At 36.4% G+C, this 22,524-nt stretch overlaps 1 protein-coding gene across 2 annotated transcripts in view; it reads left to right on the top strand.

The window, feature by feature from the left end:
• The first annotated feature begins 705 nt into the window (after window positions 1–705).
• The window catches only part of LOC149422724 (glycogen-binding subunit 76A-like), a 189,724-nt gene continuing 167,905 nt past the window's right edge, over window positions 706–22,524 (top strand). Inside the window, exons 1-2 of one of the 2 annotated variants that reach the window (XM_089633477.1) lie at window positions 706–929; window positions 4,909–5,039. In XM_089633477.1, coding sequence (XP_089489603.1) covers window positions 4,936–5,039 — 104 coding nt within the window. In that variant the 5' untranslated portion in view covers window positions 706–929; window positions 4,909–4,935. The remainder of the gene's footprint in view (window positions 930–4,908; window positions 5,040–22,524) is intronic. The other variant, XM_089633480.1, reaches the window with a different exon arrangement.

Raw genomic sequence — 22,524 nt, 5'->3', positions numbered from 1 at the left:
GTTTTCTATGAAACTATCCTGAAATGTTTGGATTTAGAATTTAAGAATATGAAAAAGTAAGGCAAGAAGTATGGAGAAGTTTTCATCACAGCGCAGTGTTTCGATAAAACTAACGATATTCGAGTTATACTGCGCGATAGTTACACGCGGGTCATCGTCCTATCATTCGTCCTTCAGGGTACTTATCTATGATCCTTCCCGTTCTACACGCGCGCTTTCCAACGAACGTTCCAGAACGAGTTTTAAAATTTTTCGCGCAGAATTAGAAGAAGTAGACTTGCCGCGCTAAATATGCTCCATAAACAATAGCAGGCGTTTTTCCGCTTTCCCGCTTTCCGGTTCCTCAACTATCCGACCAAATACAGAAGTGACATTACTATCAAAGACAAGAATGGCCGCGGCCGCCCCGTCAACCTTCTATTTCGGGCTTAGAAGAAAATGCATCGGGAGAAATGTACTATCCCCAAACGCAAACAATAAATAGCACGCACACACACCAAAAACAAAACACAATAAAAGTGGATTTGAATTAACTATTATATTTGGTTTATTCTTTTTTGTGTGGTGGTCTAAAGTTGCCTCGCTCTGCTTGGCGGGTGTGCCGCACGCGCCCCGTATCGGCGCAAGTAGTAGCTTCTTCGTCTAGTGTTCGTGTGTTCCCGGCTCCCGCGACCTTCTTTCGTCCTTTCCGAGGCGAGTCGACGGCGGTCCGCGACGATTGTCGGTCGTACCTTCGTGTTCCCTTGTCAACACCGATTCTACGTAAACTAACAACCCAATTTACTAATAATAACAAACCAAACATACCGTTCTTACTTACAACTCTCTTTATCTGTCGTGGTTGATTGTGCCCGCGAGTGACAGCTGTCTAAAGGTTAAATACAAAACTTGAGTGGGATATAGCGGACTGTACTGGCTTGGAAAGTGAGGTTAGTGTTTGTTTTCAATTTCACTTTATATGAAGTACTAACAAACGCACGTGAATCGACTATACTCAAAACTTCAGCAGTGTCATTTTTACGTTTACCTGAAATTAACAACGTCACAGTTTTAGCATATTTCAGTAAACATTTCAAATAATTACAACTGCATGTTATCGGCTAATAAATTCGTACATAATAATAAAAATTCACTTTAACATTATTATTTAATGTTATGGTTCAAATTCAATCAAATTCAATAATAATTTGTTTTAATTATATGCATTTCACTGACATCAATTAATATTATTCTAAAACAAATTTGCATAATTTTTGGTATTGTTACATTTTATTAACATGATGTTGCATATTGTAAAAATGTACCGCGAGATATTAAAAATTAAACCCATATTTGCTATAAAACAAAACAAAAAATTGATTCACAGACAAAATGAACTCATTCAAAATAATAAATAATGACATATAAATTTTTTAACAAATTACCATCACATCAAATTCTATAAAAAGTTGTATTTGTAAACAAAACATTACGGAATATTTACAATTTGGTAGTTTTTACAGCCCGAACACAGTTAGGTCTAATGTCACCTTTCAATGTCACTGCTTGAGGTCAGGCATCAAAATATTTCTAGTTTTTCAAAAATTATTTGCGATTCTACACGATTTTAAACACGACACATGTTTCTTCTTTGTGCAACATTTTGAAAATAAAGATGTGACGCTGATAATAAAATAAGCGAAATTACAATCACAAATCCATGAAGAATTCTACAAAGTTTGTTTGCATATTTACGTAGATAAAAATTATAATTATCTACTTTTTTACGCATCATGATATGCGTTTAATTCCCTGAATAATCTATTGTAAATCTGTCTGTAAGCAAGTTAGAACCTTTTATATCTGTCTGAGACTTAAGATAGAAATAAGCTAGCAAAGATATTTTTTAAATTTAAAACTTGGCAGCGCTTAAAATTTTATTCTTTCTGACAAAATATTTTCTCAGAAATATAAATTTTCCGTAAAGGACGATTATTGCTGAAGATTAAAACAATTTTAGCTTACTTAGATTATAAATGAAAATACGTGTTTTCAAATAAATTAATCTATTCAATGCGTTTTCCAATCCGCCGTTCAAGCAATACGCTTTCTGAATACGAGTATATCTTACTTTTCGTTAATTATAAATCGTAGATAAGTCTTTGTTGTCTATGAGAACCCGTAAACTTTTTTTTTCTTGTGTCAATATTATTTTGATCAATGAAGAATACTCTCACTAGACAGACAGCGGTCATTTCATGGGGTTACGAGCTTCATTGACAGTTGGTTGTGTCAAACCCCCGTCACATTTGATGACGATCCTATCGACTATCCACCCTTATGAATTTTTGACATTTGAACGCTGTTTCTCGGTTTGTTTTAGCTTCTGATCAAAATATGATCCGCGCGGAGAAAAATTAGTATTGCAGATTTATTAAGATCATGTTAATAACGGGATTGCAGGCCGTTTCCTAATATTTTTTAGTTCATTCATAATATATCGGAACGCATGTCCTGATAATATTCAATATTATTGTGATACATGACAATTAAGTACTCATTGATCACGATGCCATAGTAAAATTTTGGGTTATTTTGCCGTTTTACATTTACTCATTCTTTAGCTAATGTTTCAGACAAACAAGCAGGCTTTGGCTATGGAAAGAGAAATCACAATAAGGCGTAATAACCCAAAAATTATCAATACCCTTAACACTTTTGGCCGTAAAAATTTCAAATCATATCATGCGTCATGACTTTCACTTGCATATTTCAGTAAACAAGATTAAATGTATCAGCAATTTCACCCTTCCCTGAAAGTGTTAAAAAGGCTTACTCTCCTCTTTTAATCTACTCTTTATACTCTATACTACTTGCGGTAGGCCGAGAAGTTCACACATCTTTCTGTACACAACTACACCTCTACTTAGTTATCTATGGTTATGCTAATTAATCATTAATTGGCAACTAAATACATATTTTATTATTTTTTTATATTTACGTTAATTTATAATACTCATATTAATATATTACAGTAATATCTACTTGCGGTAGTCTACACGAAATAATTACACAAATCTGCTCTTCTACACAATACGTTCTTAGTTGTTTTATGATATTGTTTACAGTAATCAACCACTATAAATAATTCTCTTTTACTCTCCTTACTGATTTATTTTATCAGATTTTCATGAAATTTTATGGCGCTTATACACTTGCGAGCCAAACCACTGAGCCGAACCTGTGAACCTCTGAACCATTCAATGAAATTATGAACCGTTCGATGTTCGATGCTAAGTATAAAGATGACCAAATTTCCACGTATTATTCCTTTCCAATAATTAGTGACTTGGCTTGCGAAAATTTTGTCATCTTTATACGTACCTATATGTTTCAACGAACCTCAAACCAAGAACCACGATTCATGGGAAAGAAACGAACCCACTGCAAATGGCGGTTTGATCTTTGAAGATAATATCTATACATTTAATATGCCGAAACGTTAATTATTTGAAATTCTCTCGATAGAAAAAAATCGCAAAGTAAGCTCAGAAAATTATTTAAAACACGTTTAGTTCTCTTATTTTACATGTTATCGCCATGAAAATGAAGTCAGTGTATCTTTAAATGCAAGTAAAGCTTATGTCGAAAGTTTTTTTTTGCTATATTTCAAACGAGTCTTGTTTTATTAAATATTTTCACGGTTTTCAATTAATTTTATCTATTTTTTATATTAGCGCGCTCCTGCTAACATTAATTATTTACATATCTCCTTCTCAAACCATCTTTAAACGCTTACTAAAAACGCTTGTTAAAAAGGGGCCCGATTCGCCCTTTTCTAGTTTTAAAGATCCCAATAGCTGACGGATATAATGGGTTAAGGAAGATTTAAGCTAGAATATGAGTTAAATCACAAAGTTTTTATCCTACTAAGCAGAAAGGTTCATAGGTTCGGCTCGGAAGTGTATACACTCCATTGGGATCAAAACATTTGTTCGAATATTAGCGTCTTTTTTTTCCACCATTCAGAATCAAAACGTTGCTTTAAATGGCTTGTTGTGTTTGGTGACCAGATCTGAATACCCAAGTACTTCCTCACCTTCCTCTTCCCTATCTAAACCCTACCTACCTTCATTTTTTAATTTTTATTTTAAAATTTAATTAAAATCAAATTTAATTATTAAGTTCTGCAAGTATTTTTTGTTATTTTTACAACTGTTTCGGCTTTCAAGGCCATTTTTAAACTGTGGTTTAGCCACGTTTAGACGACTTATTAATATGATTCTATTTTACCCCCTCCCAATTTAAAATGATTTATTACTGGTTAAACCAATTTACTGATAAAAATAATTGTGACAATATATTACCTTCAGACTCACGACGACATCTATTGGAGATGTCTCACTGGCTCAGGAAGGTTAGTAGCAGTTGGAACTATAAAAAAAATCCCAGTGTGAAAGATTAAAAAATGGCGCTAATCTAAGATAATTAAATGCGACTGGGCTCAAACATACCTAAACTATTAATTAAATAAATGAAGCAAAATATATATTTTATTTTCTGTGTTTTAATATCGTAGGAATCTTGTCTATGGTATTACTTACTGCAGGCTAAGGCTTGTTTTTAAACAATAAAATTACAAATCTTTCTCATATACACAACAAACTAACTGTGTATTTCAAAATTTTCTAACACCATCATTTTTCCCCATTTTCTTATATCTACCGATCTCTTCTAAATTTCATAAAATGATTGCATATTTACTTATGGCGTACAAAATTAAAATTATACTATCTGCCTTTTCAAATCCTCGCAAATTGCTTATCATTTTGATTAAAAATAATTACACTTTTAATGCAAAATAATTCTAACATTATAGACAATAATTATATACCCACACGTTCGTGTTACTTTATAACAAAAATATAGATATTCGAGATCGGTAATATAAATTGAATGACTAAAATTATGTGGTGCAATAATTTATCACACAATTTGGCTTCCTGCGATCTGATGAACTCTTCAGAGGGTGATGATTTGGCCAAACTCAATACTATCAGGTAGGTACCCAGATAAATACATTTTAATACGCACCTACACAATATGTGTTTTTTATTTGAAAATATCCTTTTAAAGTGTATTCTTTGAAAATATATTTTTTAAAGTGTATTCTTTAAAAAATATACTTTTTAAAGTGTATTCTTTAATATCTTTGTGGTGAAACATGACTGAAAATGATAAATTAGTAGGTATTTTTGTTAAAAAATTTGGCAAATATACAGAAAAGTGAGAGACGGTCAGTAGGCATATTTTTATTTATTTGAAAACACCTTTTATCAGTTAGATAACAACGAGAAACAACTATTTCAGCAACCAAAAGTGGAAAATAATAATTGACTAGCAATTTTGAATAAACCCAAACCTATTTTGAGTTCTTAGGATAATAGTTTGGATTAAATTAAATAATAGCATAAAAACTAACCTCAATTCAATAACAATGGTTGCCAATTGAACAATCATAGTTTGGATTAAATAATAAACTGAAAAACCGGTTTTAATTTTAACATAATAACTATTTAAGGATAAACGTAAAGTTCATGAAAATCTGATAGATGGCATAAATTTATTATATATATTTTTTATTTATTTGTTTAATATTTGTATTTTTTACAGTAAATATACAATGTTTACAAGTCGTACTGTTTTAATTTATACTACACTTCCATTAAAAGCATTTGGAGGATAAGAAGAGTATAGTAGGATAATATGTGAGATTTTCAAGTGAAACTAGGGGAATCAGTTTTTTTGCTAACGGTTTCCGTAATAATTTTTTTAAATAGTTCATAATTTGTTTTTTTTTTTTTATCATTAATGCTTCTAATTTCTTCTGGTAATTAATTAAGTAAATGTTTTCCTTGATGGGTATAATGGTGCTGGGCAAATGAAGTGTGAAGTTTAGGGCATGCAAATATATATATATATTTAAGTCTGGTTCGATTTTCAGTTATGAATGAGTATTTATCTTTTTCTTTAATAATTTGAATAATTAATGAAAATACACTTTTTGTAAGTCGCGCTTTTAAATATTAAGACGAATTATTTTTTAGCACCCGTACATATAGATTGAATCAATTCTAAAAAATGCTATTTGTATTACTTTCTTAAAAGAATTGTATTTTTATATGAAAAAAAAACCATTTATTCATGTCGCGTATTTAATTGCAAAAAGTTTATTTAAAAAAAAAATTGACGCCATCTATGAACGCGTAGATTGAAACATATGTTGTATTTTCCATTTTCGGTTACTGAAATAGTTGGTATTCATTGTTATCTCACTGATACAAATTGTTTTTAAAATTAAGTGTTCCTATTAATTGATTCCCACTTTTCTGTACATTTAACAATATTCTATTTGAGTATAGAGACGAATAGTTTTTGATACAGTCAGTCATCCCTTCTTCAGGGCAGTAAAACAATCGCTGTTCCTGCGATGAATAAGGCACGATTGTGCGTAAATTAGGAATTTAAACTTAGATTTAAAAGAGGGATGATAAATGTCATATTCAATATATTGTATTTTAGAATTTATTTTAAAAACCTTGACGAATCAGTATTAAAAATCGATAGGTTGCATGAATCAGCTTTAACTGTGCTTAGTAACTAGATATGTATAGATAGGTACTTTCAGAAACATGTGTATATTTGCCCTGATGATGGACACAGCAAGACAGTCCATAAAGTTGGTTTGTGCACAAGGAGGTAGCACTGCATGTTTAATCACCCTATAAAAATAATTAAAAAGCAAACTTATGAAAAAGTCGATCAAATTAAAACGATTTTCAAAATAGGACTTCCAACTCGTGGCTTTACGAATGCGGTTCACATAATAGTAGTAGATCCTAGTGCAGTGAGAGATGTAGGGGAAAGCGCGTCAAAATCTAACGATTTGAATTACAGGTTTTCGAAATTGTTAAACGTACTAATTTCGGTTGTCGGTGCATGCATGTGTGATGTGAAATATTCCTACGAATTCCTGCGTAATGCGTGAAATTATTCAAGCTCAATAAACTAATAATTTTGGAAATTGGAATTAAATCATATCAGAAAAGCGGTAAATTCGGTACCAATTTTATTGTATTTTAATAATTGTATATTCTATATTTGTAATATGTATTTCTTTTGTTTATATTTTCATCTGATAATGAGTTTTCAAGTTAACCCACGGTGTTCATTCGAATAGTATTTTTTTGATGGGCAATTTTTCCTAGGATTTTTATTTTTTTAATTTATATAGTTTAATTTTATTTAAAGTATTATTATAGAAACAAAACATTGTATAATCATATGTCTCCTTGTTATTCATTATTTGTGTTGGTGCATTAATAATCAGTTATTTAAATTATTAACATTAATAATTTCTCCAAAGAAACGTCACTATCTCACTGACAGTTCTTTTTTTTATTTTCTCTGGCAGGTAGGTACCATAATATTGAAAACAAAAGCGAATAACTTCAAAACGACAAACATGACGATTTCACGTTTAAAAAATAATCTCTTCCGAAATAATAAAAATTCCACCATCTTGAAACATAAACAGAGGTTACAAAAAATTTACAGACAGACGAAATGCAAAACTGTCGAGTTAAAACATTTTTTTTGCACAATAAAAATACGTTAATAAATATAAAATTTATTAACGTATTTAAATATAATAATATATAAAATACGTACGTATATAATAATATATAAAATACATACGTTTTTCAATTATAAAATTTTAAAGATTTTGTGCTATGTTTTTTTTCAAATGAGCAAAAAAACTCAATATTTAACGGAACTTCAAAAGAAAACTTTTTAATTTGATTTTCTTCAATTATCTTTTTTATAAGAAAATGTTGAAGGTTGAATTGTATCTCCTCGTTATGCCCGGATTACATGTAGGTACGTATCTCGACCCCTAGAATCTAGACTAGACGAAACTGTTATGCAAACTTCATCCCGTTCATGGCGCAGTATTTTTTTAACTCGTTTTGACGACGACCTTCTAAAGAACTTATTTTCATCACCCCAAGATTCTGAAATAATACGAGTATGTAATCCAGAAATTTCAAGGGATGTATTTAAATTTTCAAGAGAACCCATTACCATCGGTGAATAATTTCGATAAGCATAAGGCACTTAAACCACGTCTACAGAATTTTATAAGTGGTTGTTGTATTCGGTTTCACCCGAGTATTAACTGCAAAGGATTTTAAAAAATGCGCAAAGCTCAAAAATTAAATAAATCAACATTTCAATCAAAATCAATAATTTAAAATGTAAAAAAAACCTTCCTATCCAAGAACTGAAGTCAACAACTCCATTGTACAGGGTTTTACAATAAGAGGTGTTATTTTGAACAGCCCGATATTTCGGTAGGTGTTACTTTTAAAGCTGTCATTTTTTAACATTTGACAAGTAGAAACTACGTCATTAATAAAAATGGAAGAATACACGCTTCGACAACGCATTAAAATTATTAAAATTCACTTGAGTGAATCAAATGCAAATCATCTTGAGTGATGAGGCCCATTTCCACCTCGATGGCTTCGTCAACAAGCAAAATTGTCGTATCTAGGGCTCGGAAAACCCAAGAATTATTGTTGAAAAGCCTCTCTATCCTCGACGTGTGACTGTTTGGTGCGGTTTATGGCCCGGTGGAGTCATTGGACCTTACTTTTTCGAAAATGAGGCTGGAGCAACAGTTACGGTGGATGGATTGCGCTATCGAGAGATGATTAATGATTTTTCATGGCCGGAATTGGATGGTATTAATCTGGACAACGTTTACTTTCAACAGGACAGCGCTACGTGCCACACGAGCAACGAAACTATTGATCTTTTATGATTGAATATCAAAATAACACCCCTTATTGGAAAAACCTGTATATTAACTGCTGTAATGTCATCCGATTTCAGAGAAATGCGTATTTGTCCGCGTGTGTGTACGTGTTTGCCACTAAAAGTCGATAAAATTTAATGTCGTCAATAACGACTCTATCTGCTGAGTTTCAGCTCGATCGGATGTCTGGAAGTGTGTTAATTTCAGTTTACAAGATTTGCATTCATTAATTCTCGAAAAAATAGTGATATTCAAATAGATAACTTAATAATATTATTTAATTCAAATTCTGTGTTTCATCATTTATTATTCACATGTAGATAGGTATTATAAAGAGAATTTCGACTGTCGTAATGTCAGTTTTAAATACAAAAAGCCACTGGCGCACAGACAGAGCAAAAGATTTACTGAAAGAAAAGGTCTGAAAATTCCACGAGACCTCGCGCAAAAGTGACAAAGCTAATAAATGAACAATTCATGTATTTAAATGTCTGAATGTACCTAGCTTATTATATGTATACATAAAATTAACTTAAACGTACTTATTATATATATATATATATATATATATATATATGTTTTCAAAAACAAGATGTACGAAGAAATTTATTTTATTAAAAATATTAAGATAAATTGATTTTTTGGTAGAATCTGTAGACGAGCTTTGTACAACTATCTTTTTTTGTTTTTTTAGTAAACATTGGTTTTTATTATGTTTGTAAAAAAATGCGTAAATAAATAATACTTAAAATTAAGAGATTTCGCGTTATCTTCTCTGATAATTTGGCAGCAACTTGAGAAAGGCGGTTCCTCCCTTCGGCCTGGCGGCGAGGGAATTTCGGCGTTTGACAGCCATTAATTAAATCTATTTAGGAAACTGCGTGTTACGAGTATATATGGCTTGGAAATGCCAATAATTTTTATGAAACCCATTTAAACATACTTCAAGAATTTATAAGTAATTATATTTTGCTAGGTTGTCCAACATGGAGAAAAATGAGTTTTGTTAATTTATTAAGAATCTCTTCAAATTATTTGTAAACTGGGTAAAGCGGGATTGTAGGCAGTTTCCTGATAAACTTTTGCGCATTCATAATTTATCGGAACACGTGTTCATGCACCTGCATTTGCCTTGATAAAATATAATAACGAAATACGTATCAGGATTTCTATTAACACATAACATTCGTACTAAAAGTTTACCAGGAAACCTATCAATTCGTTCGTTAGGGATCTTGCAAGCCTGGATTGCGAATAATTTGAAAAAATCCCTAATAAATTAGCAATACTCATTTTTATCCGTGTGGGTTATCTATTACGTATGTCAAATAAGTGGTTCTACATAAAGCAAAAAAGACAGCAATACTTCCCTACTGTATTTTGAAATACGCAGTAAAACAGTTATTTAAATATATTTGAAGCCTATGCGGGTTTACTTCCCAATTATTTGATCGTATAAAATACTTTTTATACATATATTTAATGAATTTTTATTTGACTGTTGCCTGATTTTAAAGTTCATAGGATTGGTAGTTGGTGATCGTTCTATGTGCATCTCAAAACCCGAAGTGCAGCTAACCACCGATGCACTGTCAGCGCATTTAAAAATAGCCCCCGCAAACAGCTGACTTCTGTAAACACTAATAATAAAATGCCAACAAGTTGCGCCGCTCTACGGTTCAGTATTCCAACAACTTCTTTACGGTAATTTCATACCTTAACGACTTTACTAATTACGTACACATCTTTTTATTTAATTTTTTTATTTTTTATTTTATTTTTATTTTTATGTGACACCTCACAAGAGTGTCCCTGCCTGTGCAGTGTACAGACAGGGGAACTATGTCACCACCCGGTTGGGCGGCGTTGTGAGGCCGAATAAGGTAGGGGCTGTAGGAAGGGATTTGTTAATGCGGGCCTTGAAGAGGCTCGGATTATAGGAGGGAGGAAAAACAGATGCCGGTAGCTCGTTCCACATACGAGCCGACTTACACAAAAAATTGTCGTAAAAACGGCCCGTTCTCATGAAGCCAACGTCAACCGTGAACGGGTGTTCAGTTCGTGTCCGTCGAGTTTCGCGCACGTGCACCGGTGCATCAGGAATCAATGCTGCTAGCTCCTTGGAGCAGGCTCCATTGAAATACCTGTAGAACAGACACAGCATGCCTACATGGCGTCTATACTATCTATCTACTTTTAACGATTTACTTTTTGTAATAATATCGTACAAACGGATGTGTACACAGGTAATTTGAGTAATTTATGGACTGATAGGTGAAATATTTTGAATAACATGAAGGAACCGATAGATATAAATAAGAACAGCTGATAACGATGATAATTCAGTTGTCACCTATCCAGCCTTCGTTAGAACGAAGCATACGTAACAGAGGTCTCAGCGGCGACATCTTGCAACGGAGATCTCAGCGGTAGGATCGTGTGGTATAATTTCTTCTTTTTTCATCAACCGACAGCCGGTACATGTAGCAGAGTGGATAAATCATCGGGTTACCACCTCGGGACTTTTTTATGTTTTGATGTTAGCTTTATCAGGCGTGTAGCTTTGTATAGGCCTACGTCAAATCCTGAAATGTGTTCACTTTTAGCGATTTTTTGCGGTAATCTCCCAACCGAAGCCGATAGATGGCTTGTTTTGTGTCGTCAGCCCATTTCATATAATAATATGTGGGTGACGTCTGTTTGTCTTCCGACCAAGGTCGCACTTGGATAACTTTGCATTCCACATGCCACATGCCCGGCATAGTCCCACCCGAGTGTGGAGAATGTGACGGTTATGTCGTCGATACAGGTGCTGCGTGTTTCTAAAAGGGCCATTGTCCGTTTTTACAAATTTCACGAGATGTACGTAGAATTTGCTCTTTTAAGAAAAGTGATTTTCTTGTATAATATTGCCCCCGAAAATAAAAAAAATCCTCTCTCAAAATCGAAAGGTTTTCTAAAATTCGGAAGGTACTTTTATTTCTAAAATTCGGAAGGCCAAGTTGCAAAAAATTAATTTGAATTTAAACTTGTAAATGCCACATTGATCTCCTGTATTTTGAAATTGAAAATAGTGTATGCTTTTTCTCTCCCACTCTAATCAATAACTATCCCACTTTTGAATCCTTATCATAAATAACCCTTGTAAAAATTTCATCTCTTCTCGTTTCAACTAAATAATATTTGAATAACATTTTCTGGTGGACAAGGCTCCTCCACTGCCTGTTGAGCCTAAGATACCGACGCACCGGACGCCAGTGACACTTGGTCATTGTCTGTTTCTCCCACCTTCCACTTTTCCATTAACTATTCTGCGCTGCTTGGTGAGCCTAAGATACCGACGTACAGGACGCCAGTGACACTTGGTAATTCTCTGTTTCTACCGCCTTCCACTTTCCAGTGACTATTCTGCGCTCCCTGGTGAGCCTGAGATACCGACGTACCGAACGTCAGTGACACTTGGTCATTCTCTGTTTCTACCGCCTTCCACTTTCCAGTGACTATTCTGCGCTCCCTGGTGAGCCTGAGATACCGACGTACCGAACGTCAGTGACACTTGGTCATTCTCTGTTTCTACCGCCTTCCACTTTCCAGTGACTATTCTGCGCTCCCTGGTGAGCCTGAGATACCGACGTACCGAACGTCAGTGACACTTGGTCATTCTCTGTTTCTACCGCCTTCCACTTTCCAGTGACTATTCTGCGCTCCCTGGTGAGCCTGAGATACCGACGTACCGAACGTCAGTGACACTTGGTCATTCTCTGTTTCTACCGCCTTCCACTTTCCAGTGACTATTCTGCGCTCCCTGGTGAGCCTGAGATACCGACGTACCGAACGTCAGTGACACTTGGTCATTCTCTGTTTCTACCGCCTTCCACTTTCCAGTGACTATTCTGCGCTCCCTGGTGAGCCTGAGATACCGACGTACCGAACGTCAGTGACACTTGGTCATTCTCTGTTTCTACCGCCTTCCACTTTCCAGTGACTATTCTGCGCTCCCTGGTGAGCCTGAGATACCGACGTACCGAACGTCAGTGACACTTGGTCATTCTCTGTTTCTACCGCCTTCCACTTTCCAGTGACTATTCTGCGCTCCCTGGTGAGCCTGAGATACCGACGTACCGAACGTCAGTGACACTTGGTCATTCTCTGTTTCTACCGCCTTCCACTTTCCAGTGACTATTCTGCGCTCCCTGGTGAGCCTGAGATACCGACGTACCGAACGTCAGTGACACTTGGTCATTCTCTGTTTCTACCGCCTTCCACTTTCCAGTGACTATTCTGCGCTCCCTGGTGAGCCTGAGATACCGACGTACCGAACGTCAGTGACACTTGGTCATTCTCTGTTTCTACCGCCTTCCACTTTCCAGTGACTATTCTGCGCTCCCTGGTGAGCCTGAGATACCGACGTACCGAACGTCAGTGACACTTGGTCATTCTCTGTTTCTACCGCCTTCCACTTTCCAGTGACTATTCTGCGCTCCCTGGTGAGCCTGAGATACCGACGTACCGAACGTCAGTGACACTTGGTCATTCTCTGTTTCTACCGCCTTCCACTTTCCAGTGACTATTCTGCGCTCCCTGGTGAGCCTGAGATACCGACGTACCGAACGTCAGTGACACTTGGTCATTCTCTGTTTCTACCGCCTTCCACTTTCCAGTGACTATTCTGCGCTCCCTGGTGAGCCTGAGATACCGACGTACCGAACGTCAGTGACACTTGGTCATTCTCTGTTTCTACCGCCTTCCACTTTCCAGTGACTATTCTGCGCTCCCTGGTGAGCCTGAGATACCGACGTACCGAACGTCAGTGACACTTGGTCATTCTCTGTTTCTACCGCCTTCCACTTTCCAGTGACTATTCTGCGCTCCCTGGTGAGCCTGAGATACCGACGTACCGAACGTCAGTGACACTTGGTCATTCTCTGTTTCTACCGCCTTCCACTTTCCAGTGACTATTCTGCGCTCCCTGGTGAGCCTGAGATACCGACGTACCGAACGTCAGTGACACTTGGTCATTCTCTGTTTCTACCGCCTTCCACTTTCCAGTGACTATTCTGCGCTCCCTGGTGAGCCTGAGATACCGACGTACCGAACGTCAGTGACACTTGGTCATTCTCTGTTTCTACCGCCTTCCACTTTCCAGTGACTATTCTGCGCTCCCTGGTGAGCCTGAGATACCGACGTACCGAACGTCAGTGACACTTGGTCATTCTCTGTTTCTACCGCCTTCCACTTTCCAGTGACTATTCTGCGCTCCCTGGTGAGCCTGAGATACCGACGTACCGAACGTCAGTGACACTTGGTCATTCTCTGTTTCTACCGCCTTCCACTTTCCAGTGACTATTCTGCGCTCCCTGGTGAGCCTGAGATACCGACGTACCGAACGTCAGTGACACTTGGTCATTCTCTGTTTCTACCGCCTTCCACTTTCCAGTGACTATTCTGCGCTCCCTGGTGAGCCTGAGATACCGACGTACCGAACGTCAGTGACACTTGGTCATTCTCTGTTTCTACCGCCTTCCACTTTCCAGTGACTATTCTGCGCTCCCTGGTGAGCCTGAGATACCGACGTACCGAACGTCAGTGACACTTGGTCATTCTCTGTTTCTACCGCCTTCCACTTTCCAGTGACTATTCTGCGCTCCCTGGTGAGCCTGAGATACCGACGTACCGAACGTCAGTGACACTTGGTCATTCTCTGTTTCTACCGCCTTCCACTTTCCAGTGACTATTCTGCGCTCCCTGGTGAGCCTGAGATACCGACGTACCGAACGTCAGTGACACTTGGTCATTCTCTGTTTCTACCGCCTTCCACTTTCCAGTGACTATTCTGCGCTCCCTGGTGAGCCTGAGATACCGACGTACCGAACGTCAGTGACACTTGGTCATTCTCTGTTTCTACCGCCTTCCACTTTCCAGTGACTATTCTGCGCTCCCTGGTGAGCCTGAGATACCGACGTACCGAACGTCAGTGACACTTGGTCATTCTCTGTTTCTACCGCCTTCCACTTTCCAGTGACTATTCTGCGCTCCCTGGTGAGCCTGAGATACCGACGTACCGAACGTCAGTGACACTTGGTCATTCTCTGTTTCTACCGCCTTCCACTTTCCAGTGACTATTCTGCGCTCCCTGGTGAGCCTGAGATACCGACGTACCGAACGTCAGTGACACTTGGTCATTCTCTGTTTCTACCGCCTTCCACTTTCCAGTGACTATTCTGCGCTCCCTGGTGAGCCTGAGATACCGACGTACCGAACGTCAGTGACACTTGGTCATTCTCTGTTTCTACCGCCTTCCACTTTCCAGTGACTATTCTGCGCTCCCTGGTGAGCCTGAGATACCGACGTACCGAACGTCAGTGACACTTGGTCATTCTCTGTTTCTATCGCCTTCCACTTTCCAGTGACTATTCTGCGCTCCCTGGTGAGCCTGAGATACCGACGTACCGAACGCCAGTGACACTTGGTCATTCTCTGTTTCTACCGCCTTCCACTTTCCAGTGACTATTCTGCGCTGCCTGGTGAACCTGAGATACCGACGTACCGAACGCCAGTGACACTTGGTCATTCTCTGCTTCTACCGTCTTCAACTTTTTCAGTGACCATGAGTTTTTCCGTTTGGCGAGCAACGTGTCCAAAGTATCTAAGAATATGTTGTAGGCAGGCAGTTCGATTCCTATTATAGCTCTTCCAGAATGGATACATTTGTGTGCCCAGTCGGTGTCATAGATCAACCAGTGTCCATCGAATTCTAAGAATTTTTCTACAACACAACTTAAACAACTGGGCCTAAGTGTTCATGTTTCCACACCGTGTAGAAGAATTACGGGGACAATCAGTGCCCGGACGAATCTGATCTTGGTGGTCGTCGGTATGTCTCTGTCACTTCATATCTTTTGCATTTTGCTCTTCTTCTGTCGTGCAAATTCCTCTTTTCACTTCCTTTTCAAAGCTTTCTCCATCTCTCACGCACGAGGAACAAATTGTGGATAGAATAAAAGTAAAATTTATACGAAAATTTTAATTTGTATTAATACAATTGAAGAAGATAATGCTTATAAATCTAAAAGAAATATGAAACAGAACAAGGCACAGAAAAATAAAAAAGGAATAGTATCAACTGGGAATCGAACTCAAGATCTCTGTCTTACCGGGAAAACGCCTTTAACCACTCGGCCATTGGAGCCTTACTATTTTACGTCATTTTTGACGATCCCATACTTCAAATTCAACATTACAATATTATCTTCTACTTATCTCTCCCATCGTTTTGGCTGCTATATAATGCTAAATGTATTCCCTTTTTCGTATTTTGAATGGATGGTAGAACCTGAAGGGTAAATTCCTAAACAATGATAAAATAAATACCCGGGTAAAATGATCTACTGTTGAATTTTTAATTTTCTTGTCTGCCTTCGAATTTTAAAGTTTTAACAATCCCTTTATATCCATTCAAACTTATGGCAACTATTATCAAGGAATGTCCGTTTCGAATAAGGAATATAATTATTCGTCGTAATAGTTATACCTATTCATTGTTCCTTCTGGTAATGTGATGTGTGTGTGTGTGTGTGTTTGTGCCAGTAAGAGGATTTGTTCGTTGTTCCGACTCTGGGAGCGGAACGGACGGTCACGCTAGGCCCGTTTTACAAACCATCTCACTGCGTTTAGCCTGTCTTCTGTCACGGACTCATATTATACTGTAATATATTTTAAACTGCACTGTTTACAAAAAAATATAATATATTCCATGACAAGTATCAATAGGAAATGCAATCCTTTCAATCTCCCATCACTATTTATTATTTTAAAAACATTACAATATTGTTCATTTTAAGGCCTTTTAAAAATAAATTGCGTAAATAAACTAAAAAAATGAAAGTAGTTACCTTACCTACACGGAAAATAAGAATTGCAAAGTTTTTAAGAATCTCTTCAATTTTTTGGTAAACTGGTTAAAAACGGGATTGCAGGCCTTTAACGAATGAATTAACAGGTTTCCTGTTAAAATTTTAGTATATTTCGAATTAGTTATCACATGTTCCAACATCGCGATAATATTTACAAAATTCACACGTTGAAGGCCTGCACCCCGTGTTTAACCGGATTATCAATAATAAGAGATTCTTAATAAATTAGCAATATTTATTTTCTCCGTGAAGCATTATAGCAGAACTAAAGCTTGCCGTTTAAAAGCAGCTCCATTGATGCTAAATATGTCGATATATGAATTGGTTCTGTTCAAGAAGAAGTTGCTTTCCCAACCGGTATGCCCATTGGCAAGTTAGTCCTGCAGATTAGAAGATAAAACAGTCTATGCTGTCGGTGACGGAGATGACCATCGGGAACATAGAAATGGATGTTCTACAAGATAGCCGAGTTTGTAAACCATCCACGAATCAACCTGAAGAGATGTGGAATGTGCACATGTAGATGGTTCATTCCGAGCACACAAGAGAAGAAATATGTGGAATAGAACCACGGGTAGTAGCTAGTAGCTATACTCGCTCAGGTTGAGAAATCTCAGAATTATAAATCAATATACCCCCCACCGGAAGAACTATTGGCAGGTTGATTGATACTACGGCAGAAATATATAATAATCTACGATGAACACTGTCTTCGATGGTCGTCAGGAACTTAGAAAATTATGCTCCAATACAGCAGAGCCCTCGAAAAAACCTCGAAGCAGCCTTTGGAAGTCTTGGCGAAGAAGTGGTGGCGTCAACCCCCTCTTTTCTGATGTGCAAAGTTTGTCGTGTAGAGCCACGCATAGTGGACGCACTTTAATCTCACATATGCAGGCAATTTTAGGATGCGCCCGTATTTTATCGTTCCAAAATCATCCATCTCCGTATTAATGAGATTGTCTCCTAATTTTTATGTCGATTGAAATGCATTATTATTAAAGAGAATATCAGTTTTTAGATATTTACAATGATATTTCAAAAACTCGGGTAAGACGTATGCAATGGTGTGTGGTGACGTCACATGAGACACTATTCAGTACAAATCATAATTTGACAATTTTTAAATTTTATGTGAATACCGCACAAGATTCCTAATTGCTCCCAACCGTCTGGAACCAGTGAGAGGTTGTATTGGTTGAAAGTAGTGGGGAAGGAAAGGAGCTGGAGAAGAGAAAGGTGCGAAAGTACCTGGCTATTCAGATCTGGTCAACAAACACGGCCAATGCCATTTGAAGCAATGTTTCAATTCTAAATGGTGGTCTTTTACCAGGGCTATACTGAGAGTATCTTCTACTCTAGAACATGCTGCAAATATAAGATATATTATTTTAAGTAAGTAAATTGTACAATATACAAGATTTGAACCCGCGTCCTCCAGATCGCTAAGCGAGAGCAACCTCATTTATAGTTTGGTCTCCTGGTAGGTTCCATGCCACGTAGAAGAATAAATAAAACAACATGATACTAATATGATTTAATAATGATACATGATACTATTCTTATAACATAGATCACTGTAGAGATGTATTATAAGTTTGTACAGCGCCCTTGAGGTGATTTTGCACAAAAACGGCGCTATACAAGTCATCCAATTATTATTATTTATTATTATTATTAGATTAGTAGTAACGTTATCCTTAAGCTGGCTCTACACTCGCGCGCGAAGTCGCGCCGTGAATTCACGCCGTGAATATACGCCGCGATCCGCGCGTGCACTGTGTCCATCCACACTCGCAAAGCTTCAGTTTTGTTCGCGACTTTAAACCGCAAACCCTTTGTCGCGGGCCAAAAAACCGACAAAAGTCGGGGAATGGCGCGAAGCGCGAATGCGAATATTGCGAAGGCGTGAACAAGATCCACACTCGCGTTTCGCGGCCTTCGCGGCCGTTCACGCCGCGAGTGTAGAGCGCGCTTTACTTCTATTTCTCCAAATTAACGCGGCTTACGTAAACCGGCGCATGAAACTATAATAGCAAAGTAATATTGTAAACTCATGCATGGCTGGTACGTGAACACCTGAACCCACGCCCGACTGCCAACATTAAATTAAATAATTTAAATGTATCTCAGTCATCTCTCCACTTTCATCCCACGGGGAAAAGTGACGGCCGTGACATTGAACTTTAGATGTCATCAGCCAACACTTATTCAACTCTAACTAATTAGTGGGCTTTCTTTGCTACATACTCGTACAGTTGATGTGTAAATTCTTGCCTGCGATTAGGTTTCCCGTATTCTTAAATAGAAGACAAATGCGAACTGTTCAAAATTCTGGGAATAAAGTGATGACAGATTTCAAATTCTTTGTAGTCAGACAAAGTTTTCTTTTTAGCGTTCACGTGTAGGTACCTATTTAGAAAGTTCGTTTTCATCATTGAAAATATTTCACAGCTCAGTTAAAAGTTAGTTAAAATGCATAATTTCTTTCTATAATATTGTGTGACTTGAAAACTAATTTTTAATATGGTTATCGTTGACGAACACCTCTGCCATAGGACATCCCAAGTGGTTTGCTACGTTTAGTGAATTAGCAGGGGTGCCCGGGTTCATCGGGCAAGGTTTGTTCAGATCTTGCGTGGCGGGCAGAATCGGGAGAGGTTCAGCATCCCCAAAGATGACATACGCCCTGAGGGATTTCTTTTCCTCGGGGCCTCCTGTGTGGAGCTAATGTAAAAACATCATTCCAGGTATGAAAAATACGTTACCCAATGGAGCACGTAGATAATAGTATACAAATAATTATATACAAACGGACGAGAGATTATTTTCCTCAGGGCCTCCTGGGTAAGGTTAACGTAAAAAAAAATCTTTTTCTCCAGACTCCAAAAATAGCCACAAACCGCCCATAATTGGTAAAAATAGGTTTTTTTTCTGGTCCCCTTACTTATTGATGGTTGGCTCTTATCCCGAAAATCCTAGTTTGAGTGATATCTTCCTTTTAAAATTATTTTTATTGAAAATTTTTGCTATGTTGAAACTGTTATAAAAATGTACCAAAATAAAATGAAATATAAAAAATTGGTGTAAATACAAAAGTCCCACAAAGGCAAAGCCTTTGCGTGAATATTATTAATTTTAAATTTTTTTATTTTTTATTTTACACACTTTAGTCCCGATAAACTACTTTTTAGCACGTCTAACGGGTTCTTTACATTATAAATCTTTTTATGGCGAGTTTACAGTTACATTTTTACAATTACATAAAAGAAAAAAATGAAATTTTACAGGAATATAGCAAACCAAAATTATGAAAACATAAATAACAATTTTAAAAGTCTTTAGAAAAATATATCATTGTAAGCTAATACAAATTATTAAAGCTTATCTTATATGATTTTAGATTTTATGATAATGCATAAAACATTAAGTATAAAACAAAGTGATAGTTTCTTGGCATCCGATCGAGCCGAATCAAGGCAGATACTCATTATAAATGGCAATGCATTGTATCAACTTTTGGTGACAATCGTGTACATACACGCGGCCACATGCGCATTTTCCTAAATCGGACGACGTTAATGTATGAAATAAATGTCGGTCCTACCTGATCGGCATTTGGCGAGGTTGGTAGAGTTCTCGACTCCAGTTCCTGGGTAAAAAGGTTCGATCCTCAGTCAAACGAGAAAAAGTTTTTTTTAAGCTTTAAAAGGCATTTAAAAATTCTAGTTGATTTTTTTAGGCTTTCATTTCTAGAAAAATCCGTCGTTTTTTAACTCCCAATTTGAAGATGACATAGCTAATCAAATTTTGGTTTCAATCGGTCAAGGGGCTCAGACAGACATGTATAATTAATACAATCAATTTAGATAAATATAAAATCGTTAATGTACAGGGTGACTAATTTATATATATTTTTTAATAATTGTATATTCACTTTGTGGCATCTTTATAAAAATAATTAACTTCGTTTAATCCACTAATTTAATAAAAAATCATCAAATAATAAATAATACTTTTTTTGCAGGCCTTAATTTTTTATTTAGCCTTAAAATAATAATAAAAACTCATTTCACAAGAGCACGTACAGTTGGTAACGTTTTATATAACAATATATTACGTTTTTTATGGACTGGTTTATAAAGGAACCCATTGGTTTAAAAAGAGCTGAAACATTATTGTTTTTCTTTTGCAAAACATATTTCCACATTTTCCACTTGGTTCCCTTCAACATAACTATATGCCTGTGACAGACCACGCTATATTTTCGTGGCTTGGCCTATTTCAGCATTTCGCTTGCTATACATTCCCATTGGTAGTGTATGGCGAGCGATATGCTGAATTAGGCCAAGCTATGATGCGTATAGCGTAATGTGTCGCCTACCTTATAGGCATGAAGCTATTCGAAAACAATTTGAAGCCGTGGGGTGATGGGGAAGATGTCTGAAAAATGTTACATTTTTAAATGACATATTCCATTTCTTGTCTTGTCAAATACCCATAGGCTGTTATAATGGCATTAAAAATATTAAAAAATAATTTTAATAATGTATTACCATTGAAGAAGATATTACTAATAAATCTAAACGGAACTAGACACGGAAAAAATAAAAAGATAACGGTCACAACTTAGAATTGAACCCAGTATCGCTTGCATTACCGGGACAGGTGTCTTAAACCACTCCACCATTAAGATCCATATTTGTCGATATCATATTTCAAATTCAGAAATAACAATATCATCTTGCAACTAAATTTTCCCATGTTTTTGGCATATAACTTTTTCAATGGAAAAAAGTTTCTAATGATTTATGTGATACCTTGATTTTTTTAAAAGTCTAAATGAATATTCAGGAACAACTTTTTCTTACATACATTTATTTATTTTATATATATAAATTACAAACAATACATAACAAAATGAACCTTTGTCTGTCCAACTAGGAAGGATTCCCGTTTCAGGACAGCCAAATTGTGTATTTAGTACGTAATATTCTTACAATGGAATGGCGATGCTGTCACAACAAATTTTGGGAACATTGTTGATTGAATTCGAAGTGACAGGATGGTTTCTTTATCCTTGAAAGAATCGCAGAGATGTAATTTATTACCAGGGTCAATTTGGATAACATTAGTAATTGCATTCAGAATAGATGATTGTTTTCTTTCGGGACATCACAAGTCTGAGATTCTTTCCAGGGCATTTTGGAGAACATTTACAATTGCATAGTTAGAATTTTCACATTTATAAATCAGTATAAGACATATAAATCCTATAGTACTTTTTTTTAGAATTTCTTAGGTGATAGAAATTACACATTACTAGATCAGAATATATGCCGTATGACATATGAATTTCAATTTCAATACGATTTCTGCCAGGCAATTTCCACTTAACATAGATTTGGCTACTATGTCATTCATGCAAAATCGTTTTTTTCAATTTTTTTTTAATTTGTTGATATTTGGATGAGTGAATGATATTGTCCCAATATCTCAACCTTCTTACGACTTACTGCCTGTAATACTCGTATGTTCACATGATTTTATTTATTTATTATTTTAGTAGGCGTATCAATCTGTTCTATTTCGTCATGCAATATATCGCATCTAGTGCGCAATCATCATGTACATACAGTAATTATAATGGGCATCACGTGTCATGCGTATGTCGCGTGTTTTCGAGATGATGAGGAATTTTTAAAATAATCAACTGCTTGAGTAAAAAATATTTACAGCTGTTTTGCCAGTAAT

Source organism: Hesperophylax consimilis, chromosome 7 (genome assembly GCF_061612785.1).
Source record: "Hesperophylax consimilis isolate HC1 chromosome 7, BYU_Hcon_1.0, whole genome shotgun sequence".
Lineage (NCBI taxonomy): Eukaryota > Metazoa > Arthropoda > Insecta > Trichoptera > Limnephilidae > Hesperophylax > Hesperophylax consimilis.
This window is presented reverse-complemented; position numbering and strand designations above follow the sequence as displayed.